At 38.3% G+C, this 17262-nt stretch overlaps 1 protein-coding gene across 1 annotated transcript; it reads left to right on the plus strand.

Annotated features, from left to right (window-relative positions):
* The first annotated feature begins 619 nt into the window (after positions 1–619).
* gipc3 (GIPC PDZ domain containing family, member 3) lies at positions 620–16908 on the plus strand. The gene is made up of 7 exons (XM_073476272.1): positions 620–662; positions 1533–2027; positions 6055–6240; positions 6666–6846; positions 11871–11980; positions 13417–13498; positions 16126–16908. The coding sequence occupies exons 2-7, from the start codon at positions 1734–1736 to the stop codon at positions 16275–16277; spliced, it is 1005 nt and encodes a 334-aa protein (XP_073332373.1). The 5' UTR covers positions 620–662; positions 1533–1733; the 3' UTR covers positions 16278–16908.
* The last annotated feature ends 354 nt before the right edge of the window (positions 16909–17262 follow it).

Genomic DNA, 17262 nt, shown 5'->3' on the forward strand with positions numbered 1-17262 from the left:
ATATATATATATATCTGTTTTATTTTTCAACAAAGCCCAGTATATGGCTATATTACTCAGTGCTATATATGTCAGAAATAAATGTCTGAGAGAGATGAGCAGATGCATGAACATTTAGTAAACACAGTAAAGCATTATGTTGTGGCAGCACACAATGGCAATGTCATTGCCAATCAAACAGCAAGGAGCTTTAACTTCAGGAATTCACTTCAACTATTTGAGCGTCTTAAACCCTCCTCTACCAAACATACCTGTGCTGGAAAGAAACCTTTATTTGAAGGGAATTACCATGGAATCACAATGCTGCTGACACATTCCCAGCTGGCAAAATGTGATTTCTGTGGAATTTCCAGATCCAGATCCAGAGAGAGAGAAATAGATTGCCTCTTGTGTCCTGACACGCAAGCTTCCCTGATTTGCACATGAGTAGCGCATCACATGGAATAAAGTGCGACAAATGAAATTGTAACGGCCAACAGATTATCAGGGCAGAACTAAATGGTAAAGTTGATCAAATCATGGCTTTTCAGTGTTTTGTTGTTTATTCCAAAGAAAAACAGACTGGTAGCAAAACAGCTTTGTTTCTTTGTGCAGTTTGTCGAGGCACCCGTTCAAGCTTTGGTTTGGCTGATGGGTGGAAATCCCCTTCCCAAGATATCTAGGTTAGTTGTCTGTTTCAATCTTTCTGTCTCAGATATATGATGTGCAGAAAATGTGTCTCACAGTTCCTTTGCACTATTTTCATTATTTGTCACCATTTCACAAGAGGGATGTTTCATTTTTGTTTATTTAAGGCACAGTTGTGTCCAGTTAAATTGAGGATACTGAGTGATTTATGTTCTTGGATCACAAAATAGGATTTGAAGTTTGTAAAATTGCATCTTTTTAAAAGAGCAGGGCCAGGAAAGGAGGATGACTGCAGTTCATTTATAAGATTTTATTTATTATTATTTTTAGGGTTTTCCTGCCATGTGTACACACATTTTGGTGCACTCGAGGAAACTGACACTTAAAAGCCTTGCCAGTAAAAAAAAAGCACTAAATAAATACATATATTAAACATCTCTTTATTGGCTTTGAGCGTCATCTTCTGTATCTGTGGGCTGTCAGTGGGGTCATAAAGGTCAGTGCATCACCAAGGATTCACCTCAGCAACAGTTAATTTCCCTCAATGAGGAGAGCCAAAGGGGGTGGGGGGACCCACTCCTACCCATCGATATCATCTTACCTGTAACACTGGGACATTGTCCGTGGCCATCTCCGAGCGGCCCTGTTTGGAATTCATTTTGCAAATATGGCGGTGTTTTCACACCTCAGAGAGATGTTCACACATTCAGGGTCATGTGTGTGAAACATGTCTCACAGCCAGACTGATATGAGGGATTAGAGTCGTAGCCGTGTGTGTGTGTGTGTGTATTAAGAAACCGTTACCTGATGTGTTTTGTTTGTGTACTCTATGCGTGAGCTGCCCGAGGCTCAGGTGTAACACATACAATCCCCAAGCCAAAGGGTGTTGGGTTTCTACCCAGCAGGGTCTGGCTGGCCTCTTCCAGCTACAGTTACCAGGCTACTCTCATCACTAATTCATCTGGACTCCTCACCACAAAGCTCTGGGTGGTTGGTTGGTTGGGCGGCTGGTCGGGTAAGCTGGGGGAAGGACAGGGTTTCTCTCTTGGCCAGAGCAGTGCACCACCTGGGCTCCCAGTAGAGGACTATACCTGAGCTGGGGCCCGATGCAGAACGGGGAGACTATGAGCCCGCAGGACTCCAGAGCAGAAGGGGCTGAGTCCATGGAGGAGCAGAAAGCCCAGAACCAGACCCAGAATCAGGGGTGTGTGGAGCCCACAGCCCCTCCACTTCCTCCACCTTCACCGCCACCACCAGGGCCACCAGAGTACCCAAGGCCCAGACTCATCTTCCACACCCAGCTGGCTCATGGGAGCCCCACAGGCCGCATCCACGGATTCACCAACGTCAAGGAGCTGTACGCCAAGATCGCTGAGGTGTTCAACATCTCCCCCTCAGAGGTACAAAACAAACTCAGCTATGCATGTAAATGTGATTAGGTTATTTTTTTTTTGCATTGTCAGTTAGATGGGAAAAGATCAAGACAAATAACAAAAATGTTGTTATTTCTTTCTTGTATTTCTGGTCTAGCTGGCCAGCCACACATACTGAAGGTGTTAGGTTTCTATTCTAGGCTTTTTTCCATGATGCACTGTAGAAGATCATTTGGCCTCACTACTGTCTGCCAGACTTTGTACTCGTCTGGGCCTTGATCAGGATCAATAATGGAAACAGATAATGTTATCGGTGTACACCACACACATAACACAACAAGTTACAGTAATGGAAGTGACTCCAGAGTAAAACAAAGCCAGGTGATTTTGATTGAAAGTCATTCAGATAACAAATAAACACAAAGAACACAATTCCAACCTACCCTAATAATTACAATAACTGTTCATTTGCCTCATTCATGCTTCAGTCCAGCAGTTCTTCATTTCAGCTCATACAGATACCAAGGCAGAGACACATAAGACATTAAAAACAGTAGTTTTTTTAGTCTGCCTGTTACTCGACATGACTAGTCAACATACATTAAATCATACATTTCAGATCAATAGTATTTCTGAAATGGTTGTACAACATTATGGGACTAAACAGCTCATTACCATGGCTGTGGAGGATCAGAAGTGTGGTTTGCAGTCAGGTTACAGTAGGCAGCTGCTCACAAGGCCAGAATCCTTAAGAAGAAGTCTAGTCACTAAACTTTAGTAGGTCAGGGTTGGCCAAACCACACCGCCGTCTGATACTGCTCTCAATTATCAGCAAAAGGCCACAGGCTGTCTGAGGTGAAGACTTCCATGTTGATATCACAAAAAGACTTTTCATTTGATATTTTTTGACTTTTCAGACAGACATTTAAATGACATTTAGGCAGAGCAGCTGGAAGTAGATACAACAGCAGAGCAATCAAAGAAGGAAACCGTGGCAGAAGCTGATAGTTAAGGAAGAGTGTAGCAAGGCATCAGGTGCAGGTAACTCATTTTCTGTACATTTTGTCTGCATTAATTTGTTAGCTGAACTAATAGCTGGTGATTGACATATAATGCATCAATGATCATATTAAAACTGATTTCACAGTATCATTAATTGTTTAAAATGGTGTTCTGCAGCGTTCTTCTGTATATTATGGTAACGCACTTGGCAACAAAACAACATCAACATTTGGCCTTGTCTTATACTTATCTGTAGTGCTATGAAGGACACCAGGAATGCCTTTCGTATCTGTATATCACTATGTTGAACATTAATGCCTGGAGATGAAGTGAGACGACAGATATACTTTTTATTGGAGCTAACCTTGATGATCTTATCAGGCAACTACCAGTCAAGATAGAGTAAAATGTGCTGGCCTGCTATCTTATGTTACATGAGGTTCAAGTCCTAAATGCTAAAAGTGTATTTCAGCTGGATTTTGATATTACATTTTTGCTGTCAGCATTTATCTGACAATATTACCCAGCAAGACTTGCAGTGAGAGCAACAGAGAATTTTTTTAAAAACAGTACCACAGGGCAAGTCCAACAGTCCAATTAAATTTCCTATGAATGTGTTTGTCTTCCCATACAACATACTGTATCTTAGCTATGTGGTAGCTCGGCTTAGCTGTGCAGTGTTTACTCTGCCCAGTGTTTGCTGGGATAATCGCCAGTGATCCTGAAAGAACAAGCAGATTAGAAAACAGATGGATAACTACCAGTCGTGAGCAATGCAAAAGTTGCCGTTTTTAGTTTTAATACACAGTTCATATTGAAGTTTAATACAAAGACTAGACTTTTTAACACTCACAAGGTGTCTTTGGGCTTTCATGGTCTGGCATGATTTGAATGTAAAATCTGAATGTTTTTGGGATGCAAATTTTAGGCAGTTTCTTAAAGTTACTTGACAGTCGATTATTGGTTAATTATGAATAATATATGAAACATATGTTGGATATTTACCATTAGAAAACTGCTTTAACCACTGACATGTTCTATGTTTGATGCAAAATCAGAGTAGGTTACATAAGGAGTTAAAAGAACAGACAAAGTAAACACCAGGTTACTTGAATTTTGAACTAAACACAAAATCATGATTCTATTTTAGCTGTGGAGCTCCTGTCTGTCACTATTCAGCAACTGGCCCAAGAAAATCCAACCTACACTGACACTACTGAATGCTTAAAATGTAATATCAGTTTGTTCAGTTTATTTCTTAATACTTTCTTACTTATATTTTAATTAAAAACATTTTGTATTTTGATATATTTGATAAGCAAGTATTTGCAGTTTGTAATAAGATACTTTTTGATATATTTGTGCTAATCTCAGATTGTTGGATAATACTTTTTTAATTGGTTAAATTCTTAACGCTGACTAACCAATTAATCATTAATTATTAACATCGCTAGTTATTGTTCCAAAATCAGACATCAAAATCAGATATTATGCAATTAATTGTTTATTTACCTACCTGGATATACACGACCTTGAACTGCAGTCAGACTTCTACATGCAAGACCTTCTGTGGCAAATGTGAGGCCATTAGTTGGTGATAGTGAGATGTACCATATAGTTTCCCTGACCTCGTGGGGAAGTTAAAGTACAGATAGATGCAGAAGAAGAACTCCAAGTTAGATAAAAGTTCACTCAGGTTATCTTGAATTTCCGTTTCTGAAAGTCCAGGTTATCAAGTGAAACTTGAACTTTAACTTCAGGTTTCAGAATACAAAATTTAAGTCTTGGGGAGTTTTTGCAAAAACAAAATCTATTTTAGAAACAAATAGAGTTGTGAACTATAAATAAAGTATAAAAAGGGGTATCCTGGAGTTTGAGGAGAGTCTGATGTTCAATCTAGCAATATTAGATTTGCAAATGCTGTTCTTTGGGACAAATTTGATCTAATAAATGACTGTAATTAGACAATATGATTCTGAGATTTAGTCAGATTTAATGACTTCTTGGATAAATGGTTTTCTCAACTACTTATTATCATTTAAAAAACCTTAAAAAAAACAACCAGGATTTCAGCAATTAACTCCTAAAAACAAATGCTTCGTCAAAGGCTCTGTGTGCTGTGCCTGATGTTTTTATTTTTATATTTAAAAATACAAAGGCTCTAAATAAGTTATCACATTACTGGCGCATAACAAAATGGCCACAACAGCATAATGAAATTGTTTGGCTCTACTGCCCTCTGCTGTTTAATATCTATACTACACACCATAAGAATTTATAATGGCTTTGCTCTTGCAATAAAACAGAAGGAAGGAAATGAAACACCAGGAGATGCCACAGGATTTCCACAGAAACTGTATTCACATGTATTGTAAATAGTTGGCAAAGTATTGTTGTTTTCCAAAACACATTTCATTCATTGTATAAAAAGTAACTGAAGCCACTTTTCCAATCAAACTTTTATTTTGGCATCACAATTTGCGGTGTTGGTTAACTGATTGGCAACGTTTCACCCTTGAAAGGCCTTTCAATTGCACATTATAAAAGAAAATTATGCTAACTTGCATTCTGTGCATAGTTCCTTTATTTAGATTCTCGACTGCCACTTACCTTAACAGAGACAATGGAATATGATTTAACTGACTTTTTTTTTAAACAACAAAAATGCGTATACTGCATATGCGTATATTGTCCAGTTAAAAGATGCAATAAAATAATATTTTTTAATAATAAAAATAGTTGTTCATATTTTTTCAAATAGTTTTAAAACAAGTTCTCTTCATACAGTAATGCAACTAAAACTAAAACTAAAACATTATGGAGACTAAACCTACAGAGTGTGGCCATCATATCATAAACAGGCTGATATCTCAATAATAAATGTCTTTAAAAAACTCACAATGTTAAATCTTATCGAGAGTGCTGTTGATCCAAGCTGTTGTATGTGGTGTTGTTCTACTGAATTACTTAAAATTGCAGGGTTTTAATTGTTTCACTTTTGCAAAGTTCTTAACAGAATCAGTTAACTTTCTGACCTATTTCCTCCCCTTAGATCCTTTTCTGCACCCTCAACTCTCATAAAGTGGACATGCAGAAGCTACTGGGGGGGCAGATCGGACTGGAAGACTTCATCTTCGCTCATGTCAGAGGGGAGACCAAGGAGGTGGAGGTGACAAAGACAGAAGACGCATTGGGCCTCACAATCACAGACAATGGAGCTGGATATGCTTTCATCAAGGTGAACAAGTGGTAGAACAAAACAGGCAAAAGGACAGTAAACTTAGTTTCTTATCGGCTATAGTTGTATTGTAGAAGTGCAACAAAGTCAACCTTAATTGAATATCAGTCTAGCCTTTCAGTCTATGGGGCTATGTGTTTAAAACCCTATTTTTGCTGAGTAGAAAGAGGTGAGGTTGTTCTTCATCACGCTTTAAGGGTTTAATTCGTGAAACTCTTATTTTAATAAACAAGAATTCAGGCTAGATAATGCACCTCCAAGAAAGTTTTCTAATATTGCAAATTTCATATGAGTGGATTATCAAACCTTTTTTTATTTCCTATAATATCCACTGTTCTGTAAGGAGTAAGCCCTGTCACCTGCATTTGGAAATGGCTCCAAACTGGGCATCTAACATGTGAAATGTTTCAAACTGTGTCTTCCAGAGGATAAAGGAAGGCAGCACCATAGACCGGCTGAAGACCGTATGTGTTGGCGACCACATCGAGGCCATCAATGACCAGAGCATCGTTGGCTGTCGACACTACGAGGTGGCTAAGATGCTTAAAGAGCAACCAAGAGGCATACCCTTCACTCTCCGCCTGGTGGGGCCAAAGAAGGCCTTTGGTGAGTGAAAAATGTTTCTCGATGGCATGTGCAGAACAGATGAAGATTGGGAATTCGAAACAGACATATATAATATTATTTACAGCTGGGGTTCATCTTGTAGTACATTTTTGCTTTTTGCAGGCTGGTACACATATCTGGAGTAAGCCACTCTGTCTCTGTGCCTTGTATGAAATAGTCTTTGGTCTAAAAATGTCATCCATTCCTCCCTTCTGGACCTTTTAATCGCTTGCAGTTGCAGCCTGTTGTATAAATCCATTCCTAAATCAATTATGGAATGAAAACCAGCAGGGCTCTGGGCATGGAGAAATGGGAAGTGAAAACACTGGAATAAAGAGCAGGGAAAAAGGAATGTTTCTGTTTCTCTTATCATAAGCTCTCAGCGCATGTGAGAAGCAGATGTGTGTGTTGGCTTTCGTTCATTGCCACTAGATATAGCACTAGAGCACCTGCATCTCAGGCCAAAACAAATTTGTCTTTCACTCAATAAAGTTGGAAAAAGAAGAAGCAGCATCTGAACACAAACTGCCAAAGAAACTCAGATCAAACTATAAAATTAGGCACTTCTGATCAAATATGAATCCAGATTCTGTCTTGATGAGCTGCCCCGAGGGTGTGTAATATATGAAAGGACTGTCCATGCAAAGTGTCAAGCAACAGCTTCTTGGCCCTAGTGTTCTCTGGTACTTTTCCATATCTCATCATCAATCAAACAGGGAAAGAAGACAGGAACATTTCAGAGAGTACTGGCCATCTGGCAACAAGCCTGGAAAAGTTATTAAACTTAGCGGCTATAATTAATTGACCAGTTTAATGGCAAGTGGTAGTGAAGCCTCAGCCCGAATAATCTTGTGAGGCAGTGGACACTCTGAAGTGGCTCTGCAGGAACAAGTTGTGAGCAAAATGCAGAAAGAAAATAAATCTTTCTGGTTAGTAAATTCAGAATCATATTACTGAAGTACTCTAGTAATAGTTTTAATCAAAAATTCAATATGCAGTGATTCGTGAAATCAACCTTTTAATTCAGTTTCTGAAATAGATTTTCATTCTCAATCATGTACAGACAAAATTGAGAAGGCTTTTGGGGAGTTTTCATCACATTGTTACCACAGGAGAAACTGAGGCTGTTCAAAAAGTGAATACAGCACAGAAATGCATTTTAATATTTTAAGTTTTGTTTTCAGTTTGCTATTCAACTCCAGGCAAGAGACATGCAGAACAGAAACAAAGCAAACCTTCAACAGTAATTCAAGAAAACAACCTGAAAAAAACCCCCAAAAAACAAAATATCTATATCTAAATATGCTCTATACCAATAAGTTCTATATTCTAACCCCAATATTTAACCTTTAACCACAAAACCAAGTCCACAATAAACAGTCAACCTTATGTGGATCGACCTTTTGTACACGGACGTGAAGGGGGCCCTCACCGTGTAACAGCCTGAAGTACAATGTTTAATCCAATGCAATGGAAACACTAACAGAGACAGAGGGAGAGCACATACTTTGCAGTCACACAGCAGTCTGTGCCAAAGACAGTGTAAATATTTAATTCAAATGTAATGTTGTACTTTCTCCATTGCTATAAAAAAAGAGCCTGACAGGCACTTTATTTACATTTCAGATATTTATAGGAATAAAAATGGGTGAACACATTCATGGGGCCACAGTGAGTCGCAAAAACCAAGTCACTGACAGGCAACTATGGCTCTTTCTCAGACTTCTGTTGTATTTATATTTGTGTTTATATTTGAAGTTACACCGAGAGAACATAAGTGAGGTGTAATATCAAACAGAAATAAACAACTGTGACTTTTTTCGGGACAGTCTCCTTCCTCATGAGGTACTCCTCCCTTTTCCCTTACAAGAAATGTTTTAACTGTCAAAAGCACAATAAGTGGGTTATTTAACGCATCCGGTGTAGAACATGGAGCGGAAGTGGACATAGCAGACGGGGCTGGAGCACAGCTGTCGTCAACCTCACTTAACAGACAGGAAACTAAATCCACAGTCAACGGTCTGACTTCCTGTTAACAATCAGTATCATCATAGTAGACTATACTTCCTCCATACATACTGACGTCAGAAACAGAAAAAGTGTCGACAAAACTTTCTCAACTCAGGGTCTGCTTACTCTTCTGAGATGTCACACAACTGTAGATGTTCATCCATGATAACTTAAAATTTGTATTCATTTTTTTTAACAGCCGTGTTTAAGATCGAGAACTGTGAAGCTCAACAGAAATCTAGTCTAGCTAACAAATTGCATATTGTACAGCCCACCGTTTGGTTACCATTTTTATTTAGATGAACTTAGAGTAACACATGTGTGAGTATTATCAAACCACAACCCTTTTGGAAGAAACATCATCTGGCAGGATAAATGGAGTAGCTGGGCTGCATTTACAGTTAAACAGGGGCAGCAGTTTAGTGTCTGGTATAGAGCAGAACATATCCCCTTATCTTGCTGTATAAACCTGCCAGTCACAATATTCATGGGTGTAAACTAAATCTAAAGCTAAATCTCTTAACACACTTGATGGCTTGCTGCGTGTGTAAAATGAAAACCTGAATACAACACAGCTGGGACTTCATTATGGCCCTGATGTCAGGAATAATGGCAAAGGAGAACACTAGTTAGGCTACTGCATAGAGAGAGTAATTAACATTTTCAATTGAAAGGGGCACTATTTTGGAGAAGAAAATCAAACTCAGAATTAATGGGGTAATAATACAAACTTTTTTTCCCCATAACTGAATAAACAAGCTGTTCTTAGAGGAAAATAAGGTCCCCAGGACAAAGTAAAACAATATGAAATGGTTGTCCTTTCAGGTCAGTTTATTTATTCAGTTTATTCAGTAATGAAAACCAAGACAGTTTGTTTATTTGGTTTGTTTCAGCATAAATAAATAAAAATCACTCAATGAAGATCTTTATCTTCTGATTAAAAATGTCTTCCTCAAAACCACATAGTGCACCTTTAGGACACAAGAAAACTTTAATATCATTGTCTCCAAAGACTGAAACACAGTACAGTCAGAGTTTACATTCTTTGTGACTGAGGTGGCAGCGATTCAGGCAGCAGTTACTCCAAGTCACAATTGTTAACACAGATGTACAAGTGTTTCTTAACTCCGGTTCCAGTGACCAGTATGTGTAAACTTTAGGATCAGATGTCACTGTAACATACTTTACAATAAAGGTGCAATACGTAAGAACTCGCTTACAGAAGGACAAACAGTAGTTGCTTCCTGAGTATCAGTATATTCGCGTGACATAGCTGATGCTGACCTCTGACATCCCGAGGGAAATTGTTTATTTTCCCTTTGAAAACATTGACTATTGATACTGAACACAGATGTGCATTTTCACGTAGGCCCCGGGTTGTCTGTTTGTTCTCAAATGACAACTTGAGAAACACATGACCTTTAACATCTCACAAAAAGACTATGAGCTACAGCTGTGCAACAGCTCTGCGAGAAGGTGCTGCCAATATGCTCGTGTAAAGTTAATCAATTTCCCCATCTGAGTTGAGCACAGTGGTTCTCAAACTTTGTCTTTGGCAGGTCCCCCTCAGAAGCTGAAAAAAGTTCATGACCACAACCCACAATTTTTTTCTCAATCATTAACAATGATTGAGTAAAAAAGGATCCAAGTTTAATTTTGGTGGAATAAACGTCAGCATGGTAGCATCAGCAAACTCTTTTTTTGTTTATTTTCCCTACAGAGGTTCATATTTATTCAATTTATTTGGAGGACCATTTTTCTTTATCAGCATTTTAGAATGCTAACATTGGCTAATTAGCTAAAATTAGACTGATGGGCATGTCATTTGTTTTGCAGTAATTTGGCCAAAATATTGGACAGATATTCCATTTTAACGTCCTGGTGGCCTTAAAATAAATGCCATGGGATCATCAAAGTCAGTAGAATAAATCGGCTGCCAAACATGAAGGTCTGTACAAAATTTTCAATCCATATTATAGATGTGGAGACGTTTCATTGTCAATAGGATTCAACCATGCATATTTCAATCTGGACCAAAGTGGAGAAGCAAACAATTAACACTAACAACTAACAGGCCTAGAGCCACAAAAGACATGTTGATGTGGTAATACTTCCCTGTAGATCTCAGCAGCTGATTCACAGTCAGCAACTTCACTGTTAACACAAATTTTTTAACATGTCATGAGTTATCAATAACAACACATGACATGGCTGCAACATTACTTTTCCAATTAATAAGACACAGCCTCACAACTGAATAAACACTGACATTTCACATACCAGTCATTACTTATTAAAGTAGTTCTTCATGTATTAGATAGCCTAGTTTTTTTAAATAAACTTTATCTAAAGCATTTTCAATACAATTTAAACGCTCACTCCAACTCTGCCGTGAATGTACATATGCATAGAGTCAGAAGAATGCAAAACTAATGACTCAGTTACCATCAGCAATATATAATACATACACACAGCAGTAGGAGGTACACAGCCACGTTACCACTTCCCTATTGACCCCCTTTTTAAATGTGTTCCAATATTGGACACCAAATTTAGTCAAATATCTGGATCTTGTTCCTATGAGAGAATCTCAAACCTTGTAAATGCAGCATGTTCACCAACTCTTTGTGAACTTTTGTTAGATAGCTTAGTTAAAAGCAGCTGAATAGTTTGTCTTTTGGGAGATGAGAACTACATATCAGGATAAAGGAATGCCTTTCCCAGGAAAAAAATATGTGATGTAGGCAGGAGTTTTGGTTTCTGGCAACACAGCAGTTTCTTGGGAAATGAAAGAAGAAGAATGTGATAGTTAGCTGTGAGAGCTTCAATGTTGGAACAGATAAAGCAAAGAGTGCCACCTGAAAACAATTACGTTTGAAGTGATCGCTGGGACACTTCAATTTTAAGTGCAATATGAAAATCACTATGACACCATCAAATAAATAAATAAAAATCCCACAGTGTCTCTTTAATGTGATTAATGGTTATTTTCCTGTTTGCATGCGTGTGGTAAGACATGATTGGAATGAGAACCAGAGCGCCAAAATCCAATGAGGGTAAGATGGTGAACGGCAGGGAGACGCTGCGTCTTCGCTCCAAGGGTGCTGCAACAGTTCAGGAAGTGGTGAGTTTCACACGCTCTGCAGGACAATGACTGCTCAACTTCCTGATGTACTCAGATAGTGCAACGTTTGCACATCAATACACAGACACACAACTCAAACATAACTGAGATTGTTTGAAAATGCTTCTTATACAGCTGATTAGATCCTTATTATCTACCCTTGAACATTCTCTAATTTTCGGTTTGTTGATGTCCTAAAAGTCTAGATTCCCCGTGGGGACACTCAATGACCTGAAATGGCCTGAAAATCCCCAGTTGACTCTGGTCACGCACAAACTAATAACCACGCACACAGATACACAATATCCGTTGTTCCTTATCGAACAATGTCTCTCGGCTTCATTGGAAGTGACCTTAGTGACTCTCACTTCCTACACTTCACTGCAGGATGTTTCCCATTACATTGAACTATGAACACAGACCTTGTCACATGCAGAAAGTTTGGAGGCTGAAAAGGTTCACTGGTTTCAAGAAACTAGAAATTCAGAACACTTGACAGGCAAAGAGTTAAAGGTACAGTTCACCCTAAAACCAAAAATTCATATTTTTCCTCTTATCTATAGTGCTTTTTCTCCAGTTTGTTTGGCTGAGATTTGCAGTGTTTTGGAGATATCAAATGTCTTGCCTTTTCTCGAATTTAATGGAACTAGATGGGAAAAATGCATTTGAAAAACTCAAGAGCAATGTCTCTTTTCAGGAATCATGACCCAGTTACTCGAGATAATCCACAGACCTTGTTGTGAGAAGTTTCATGTAGGAACTAGTTTCTTTTCTACTGAACTACATCTACCAACTGTATTAACGTTGAGAGGGAAGCATGCATCTTCTTGTGGACAAGAGACTAGCTAACTGAGCTACAGCTCAGCCGAGGAGGACACCATTAATGTTAACATCCTGCTGTAGCGCGTGCTTCCTTCCGCACAGCGACACACTTAGTGGGTGTAATTCAATAGAAAAAAGTAGCTGATACATGAAACTGTTCACAACAAGGTCTGGGGGTTATCTCCAGTAACTGGGTCATGATTACTGGAAAGAGACATTGCTGTCAAGCTTTTCAGATGTATTTTTTTTTTTGTGCACCACAAGAGTGCCATCTAGTTTCATTATAATCAAGAGAAGGCAGACATTTCTACGCCATTCCTATCTCCAAAACTTGGCTACTCACACCACAACAATCTGGATAAATAGCACTACAGCTAAGTAGAAAAACATGTATTTTTGATTTGGTATTGGACTGTCCCTTTAAAACCTACCAGCAATACTAGATTTCATCATCTCTACACTTCAATATATTTATAAACATAGAGAAGATAGGTGATAAACAGTAGCCCTTTGCAGGAGAAGATTCGCTCTCATAGTGTTTTTATCACCATATTTAGAGTGTGAACACTAAGAAATTTCGACTAACATGTGTATTTTCCGTTCCACTCTATCAGCAGAATGAGTTTGAAGAACGGGCCACCAAGAAAGTGGACGACCTGCTGGAGAGCTACATGGGCATCAGAGATCTGGATCTGGGTAAGACCACCTACGTAACACCTCTGTTCTTAAAATAGATAATACCTTTGAGTCCATATTTGGATGTACGGAAGCACCATTCGCACACAGAAGCCCAAGTCAGTGGTGTTTACTGTGTGCTGGCAAACTGTTCCATGGCACCTCAATTCTTCTCTGGCATGCTGAGACAATACAGCCCACTTCAACCCTTGGATAGAGCAATGGAACGTTTCTTCAAAGATTTTAAACTTACCACAAATCATCTAGGATACTAAAGTCTGCCTCGAGGGAGCTGTTGGGAGTGTTTTTTCAGTGTAGTTTACTCTTCTTTTTTTTTTTTACACATACACATATTTCTGTCAACATTTTTGGCCTAATTTGACTACAGCTGGTGAGTTCATGCATTTTTGAGAAAAACCTCCAGGGAGTATATCTTGAGCGTTCGTGATGTGTGGTGGAAGCAATTAACGACAGCAGTTTGAAAAAAAAAACAGTCATGGTCAGTTTGCAAGTTTTTTCCAACACTTTCATCTGCAACCTCATGGTTTTCTTCTACGTCTGTGGATGAAGTTGCTCAGTTGTCATGGACATGTTATGCATCTCACTGTATGCTCAACTGAGCAAACTCCACCTGCCGAGTTAAAGCTTAAAGAAAAAGGTACAAAGTACACCTTGAGTTAAGATTTTTTTTTTTCAGTCATGGTCATACATGTTTTTCCTTTTACCTGTTTTGCTATTTATCCATCTATATGGGTTTGGTGCAGAGTTTTGGAGATACTGGCAACGTCTCTTCATAGAAATCATGACCCACTTATGTAAGATAATCCACAGACCCTGCTGTCAGCAGTTTCATGTAGGAACTATTTTCTTTCTATCGAACTACACCCACCAACCATACGACATCACAGAAGGGAAGTGAGCACATACTCAAAGTTTGTGCTCATGACAGCGTGGGATGTAAACATTAATGGCTCCTCCATCGGCTGAGCTGTAGCGTTAGCTAGCCTCTTGTCCATGAGTAGATGCACCCTTTCGTCTGCACGGTGATACAGTTGGCAGGTGTAGTTCAGTTGAGTTTTTGAGTTGTTTGGTTTTTCAAATGTTTTTTATTTATTTATATATTGGGTGCTTTAAGCACCACAAGCTGCGTCGCATCTAGTTCCATAATATTTGTGGGAAGGCAGACATCTCTATACCTGATATCTCCAAAACTCTGCAACTCACACTTAAATAATCTTGATGGATAAATACCCACTACAGAAGAGTGGAAAAAAATGTGTCTTTTTGATTTTGGGGTGAACTGTCCCTTTAAGCACAAATAAAAGGAAATTAGTAGCATCATTTGTGGGATATTTACATGAATCCCTGTTGAATATCATAACAACTAGAAAATTAAAAAGAATTGTCATTTATTGTGTTGCTTCTTAATGCTGAAGTCCCTTGAAAGCATCACGAATTTGAGTGGGACCCAATATCATTGCCAGAGATTTGACTTTGTCCTTTCCCAGACCTCCAAGGCCAGTGGCCTGATTTCCAGATGGACATGTGGCTGTTGAGACCTAATTTAAAATAGATTAATGTTGTTTGCTTGGAACGTAGCCTCAAAAAATATGTTTGGGTTGGTATGTAAATATGCAAGGATGGTAAAATAATCGTGAGAAAAATTCTTGAAAAATATGATTTAGTTTGTTTAGAGAGACACGGAGGGCTTGTTGACCTTTAAATACAACATTCAGCTATTTTTCATGTATCAGTGGGGGATCCAGGCCATCATTTTACATTTTTCACATTTGGCTAGCATACAAATTATTTTATGATGTACTGTTGTTTGGGCAAAATATGTTTAAACTAAGACAGTCTTGACGTATGAATAAGAGCATATATAAATGGACTGACAGTGCATTAAGTCTGGGATCACATTTCATATTGCTTCCTGGTTCGGTTCACTGTATACAGACATCAAAATAGCATTAAGATACAGTTTCTGGGAGAAATGTAGGAATTAATGTATGAATATGAATGCTATGTATGTCCTTCACATGCAGAAGATATAAATATTGTAGATAAGGTAGATATAGGAAGATACTATATGATGAGATGAGGAGTGTTTTCAACGTTTCCCACACAATTTGGTGCCCCACTGAAATATATTAATGGCTGTCCAAGAACATGACATCAGTGAGGTTGCCCTCAAATCCCTAAATGATTGCGATCCAAGGGAAGAACCAAAATATCTGTCATTGTCGGCTTCTGTTAAATTAAACAAAATTGCAACGTGGGTGTTTCTTAAGAACACTCAGATAAACAAAGCTGCACTGTATGTTTTTCCAGTTCAGTTGGTGTCTCATAGAGAGCCTACCATTAAATGTTTGAATAACAGATAAAACCTTAAAAGGCGATGATTAATGGTAAACTAGCTTTCTGTTTCTCTTTGCCTTATAAATCACATGATTAATCGACCAATTTGATGAGGTAAAATACCAGAATAAGAAATCTAAAATAATTTTTGGTGCCTGTGGTTTTGACTTTGGTTGCTGAGAAAGCAAACGTAGTGGCCACAGCCAAAACTGTGCAGTGTTTGGAAGTAGCTATCGATCGTTAATAACAGTGGATTGATTCAAGTCTGTCCCATTCCTTGTTTTCCGCAGCAACCACCATCGTGGAAGCGGGCAAAGACAAGAAGAACCCCGATGACTTTGCAGAAGCCTTGGACTCAGTTCTGGGAGATTTTGCCTTCCCTGATGTGTTTCTGTTTGATGTATGGGGAGCTATTGGAGATGTCAAGAACGGTAGAATCTAGACATTTAAGACATTAAGAATGTGTATAAGCTTTTAATGTTGCCTTCGCAGTCCTCACATTCATTTGTAATCACGTACTTTCAAACCATGACAGGGACTGCAATTAATTCAGCCACTTCCCTTTGAACAGTCAAATGAGAATAAAGTGCTCCTAAGCAGATCATCACTCCTAATGTCAAATACTTACAAAACAAATCACAGAAAATTGCAGTGTAGTTTTGAAAACATTTTGTACTGATATTAAAGATTGAAATTAATCTAGGTATTTAGCTAATGATTTTGTTCTGGGTGGAAAACAGTGACAGTAAAGTTAGTTGGTTAACCAAAATACAGGCTTATTCCAATTTTTATTTAGGATAAAAGTTTACAATTTGTTTAGAGAGCTCCCTCCACATACATATAGACCATTATGTGAAGGATATGTTAACACTGTGTCAGGAACTGCAAAACAGTGGACAATCATCCAGCCATCTAGGAATCAAGAAAGTTAGATAAGATCCAGTAAATCCTTTTCTTCTGATGAAGTACCACTGGGAAAAACAGGAGAGGATCAAGGAAACAGTTTTGGGTCATCCAAAAGTCAGAATGTATTAGCCTACATCTGCATTACTAATAACCTATATAAGCTTAACATTGACATGCATGTTTTATGTAATAAAATATTTGTCACTGTATTTGTGTAACATTTATTTTCTGAATATAAGTGGCTCCAGTGCAATTAAGTACTTATAACTTCAATATTCTGAGTCCTCCAAATAAGGACTGATCTGAGCTTGGATATAATATTTGTTTTAAGTCATTAATCAAAATTGTCATCTGAAAATGGAATAATCTGTGTCAAGGAGGACAATCTCCAGCTGTGATCCATTTTCCCACATGATCATCAAACAGAAACTAATCTCATAGCTTCCCACAGTATAAACATAAATCGAAAAAAGCTAGCTTGTGTGCATGCAAACATTTTTCTGAGGAGTCTCCTGAGGCGA

This window comes from Pagrus major, chromosome 11 (genome assembly GCF_040436345.1).
Source record: "Pagrus major chromosome 11, Pma_NU_1.0".
Classification (NCBI taxonomy): domain Eukaryota; kingdom Metazoa; phylum Chordata; class Actinopteri; order Spariformes; family Sparidae; genus Pagrus; species Pagrus major.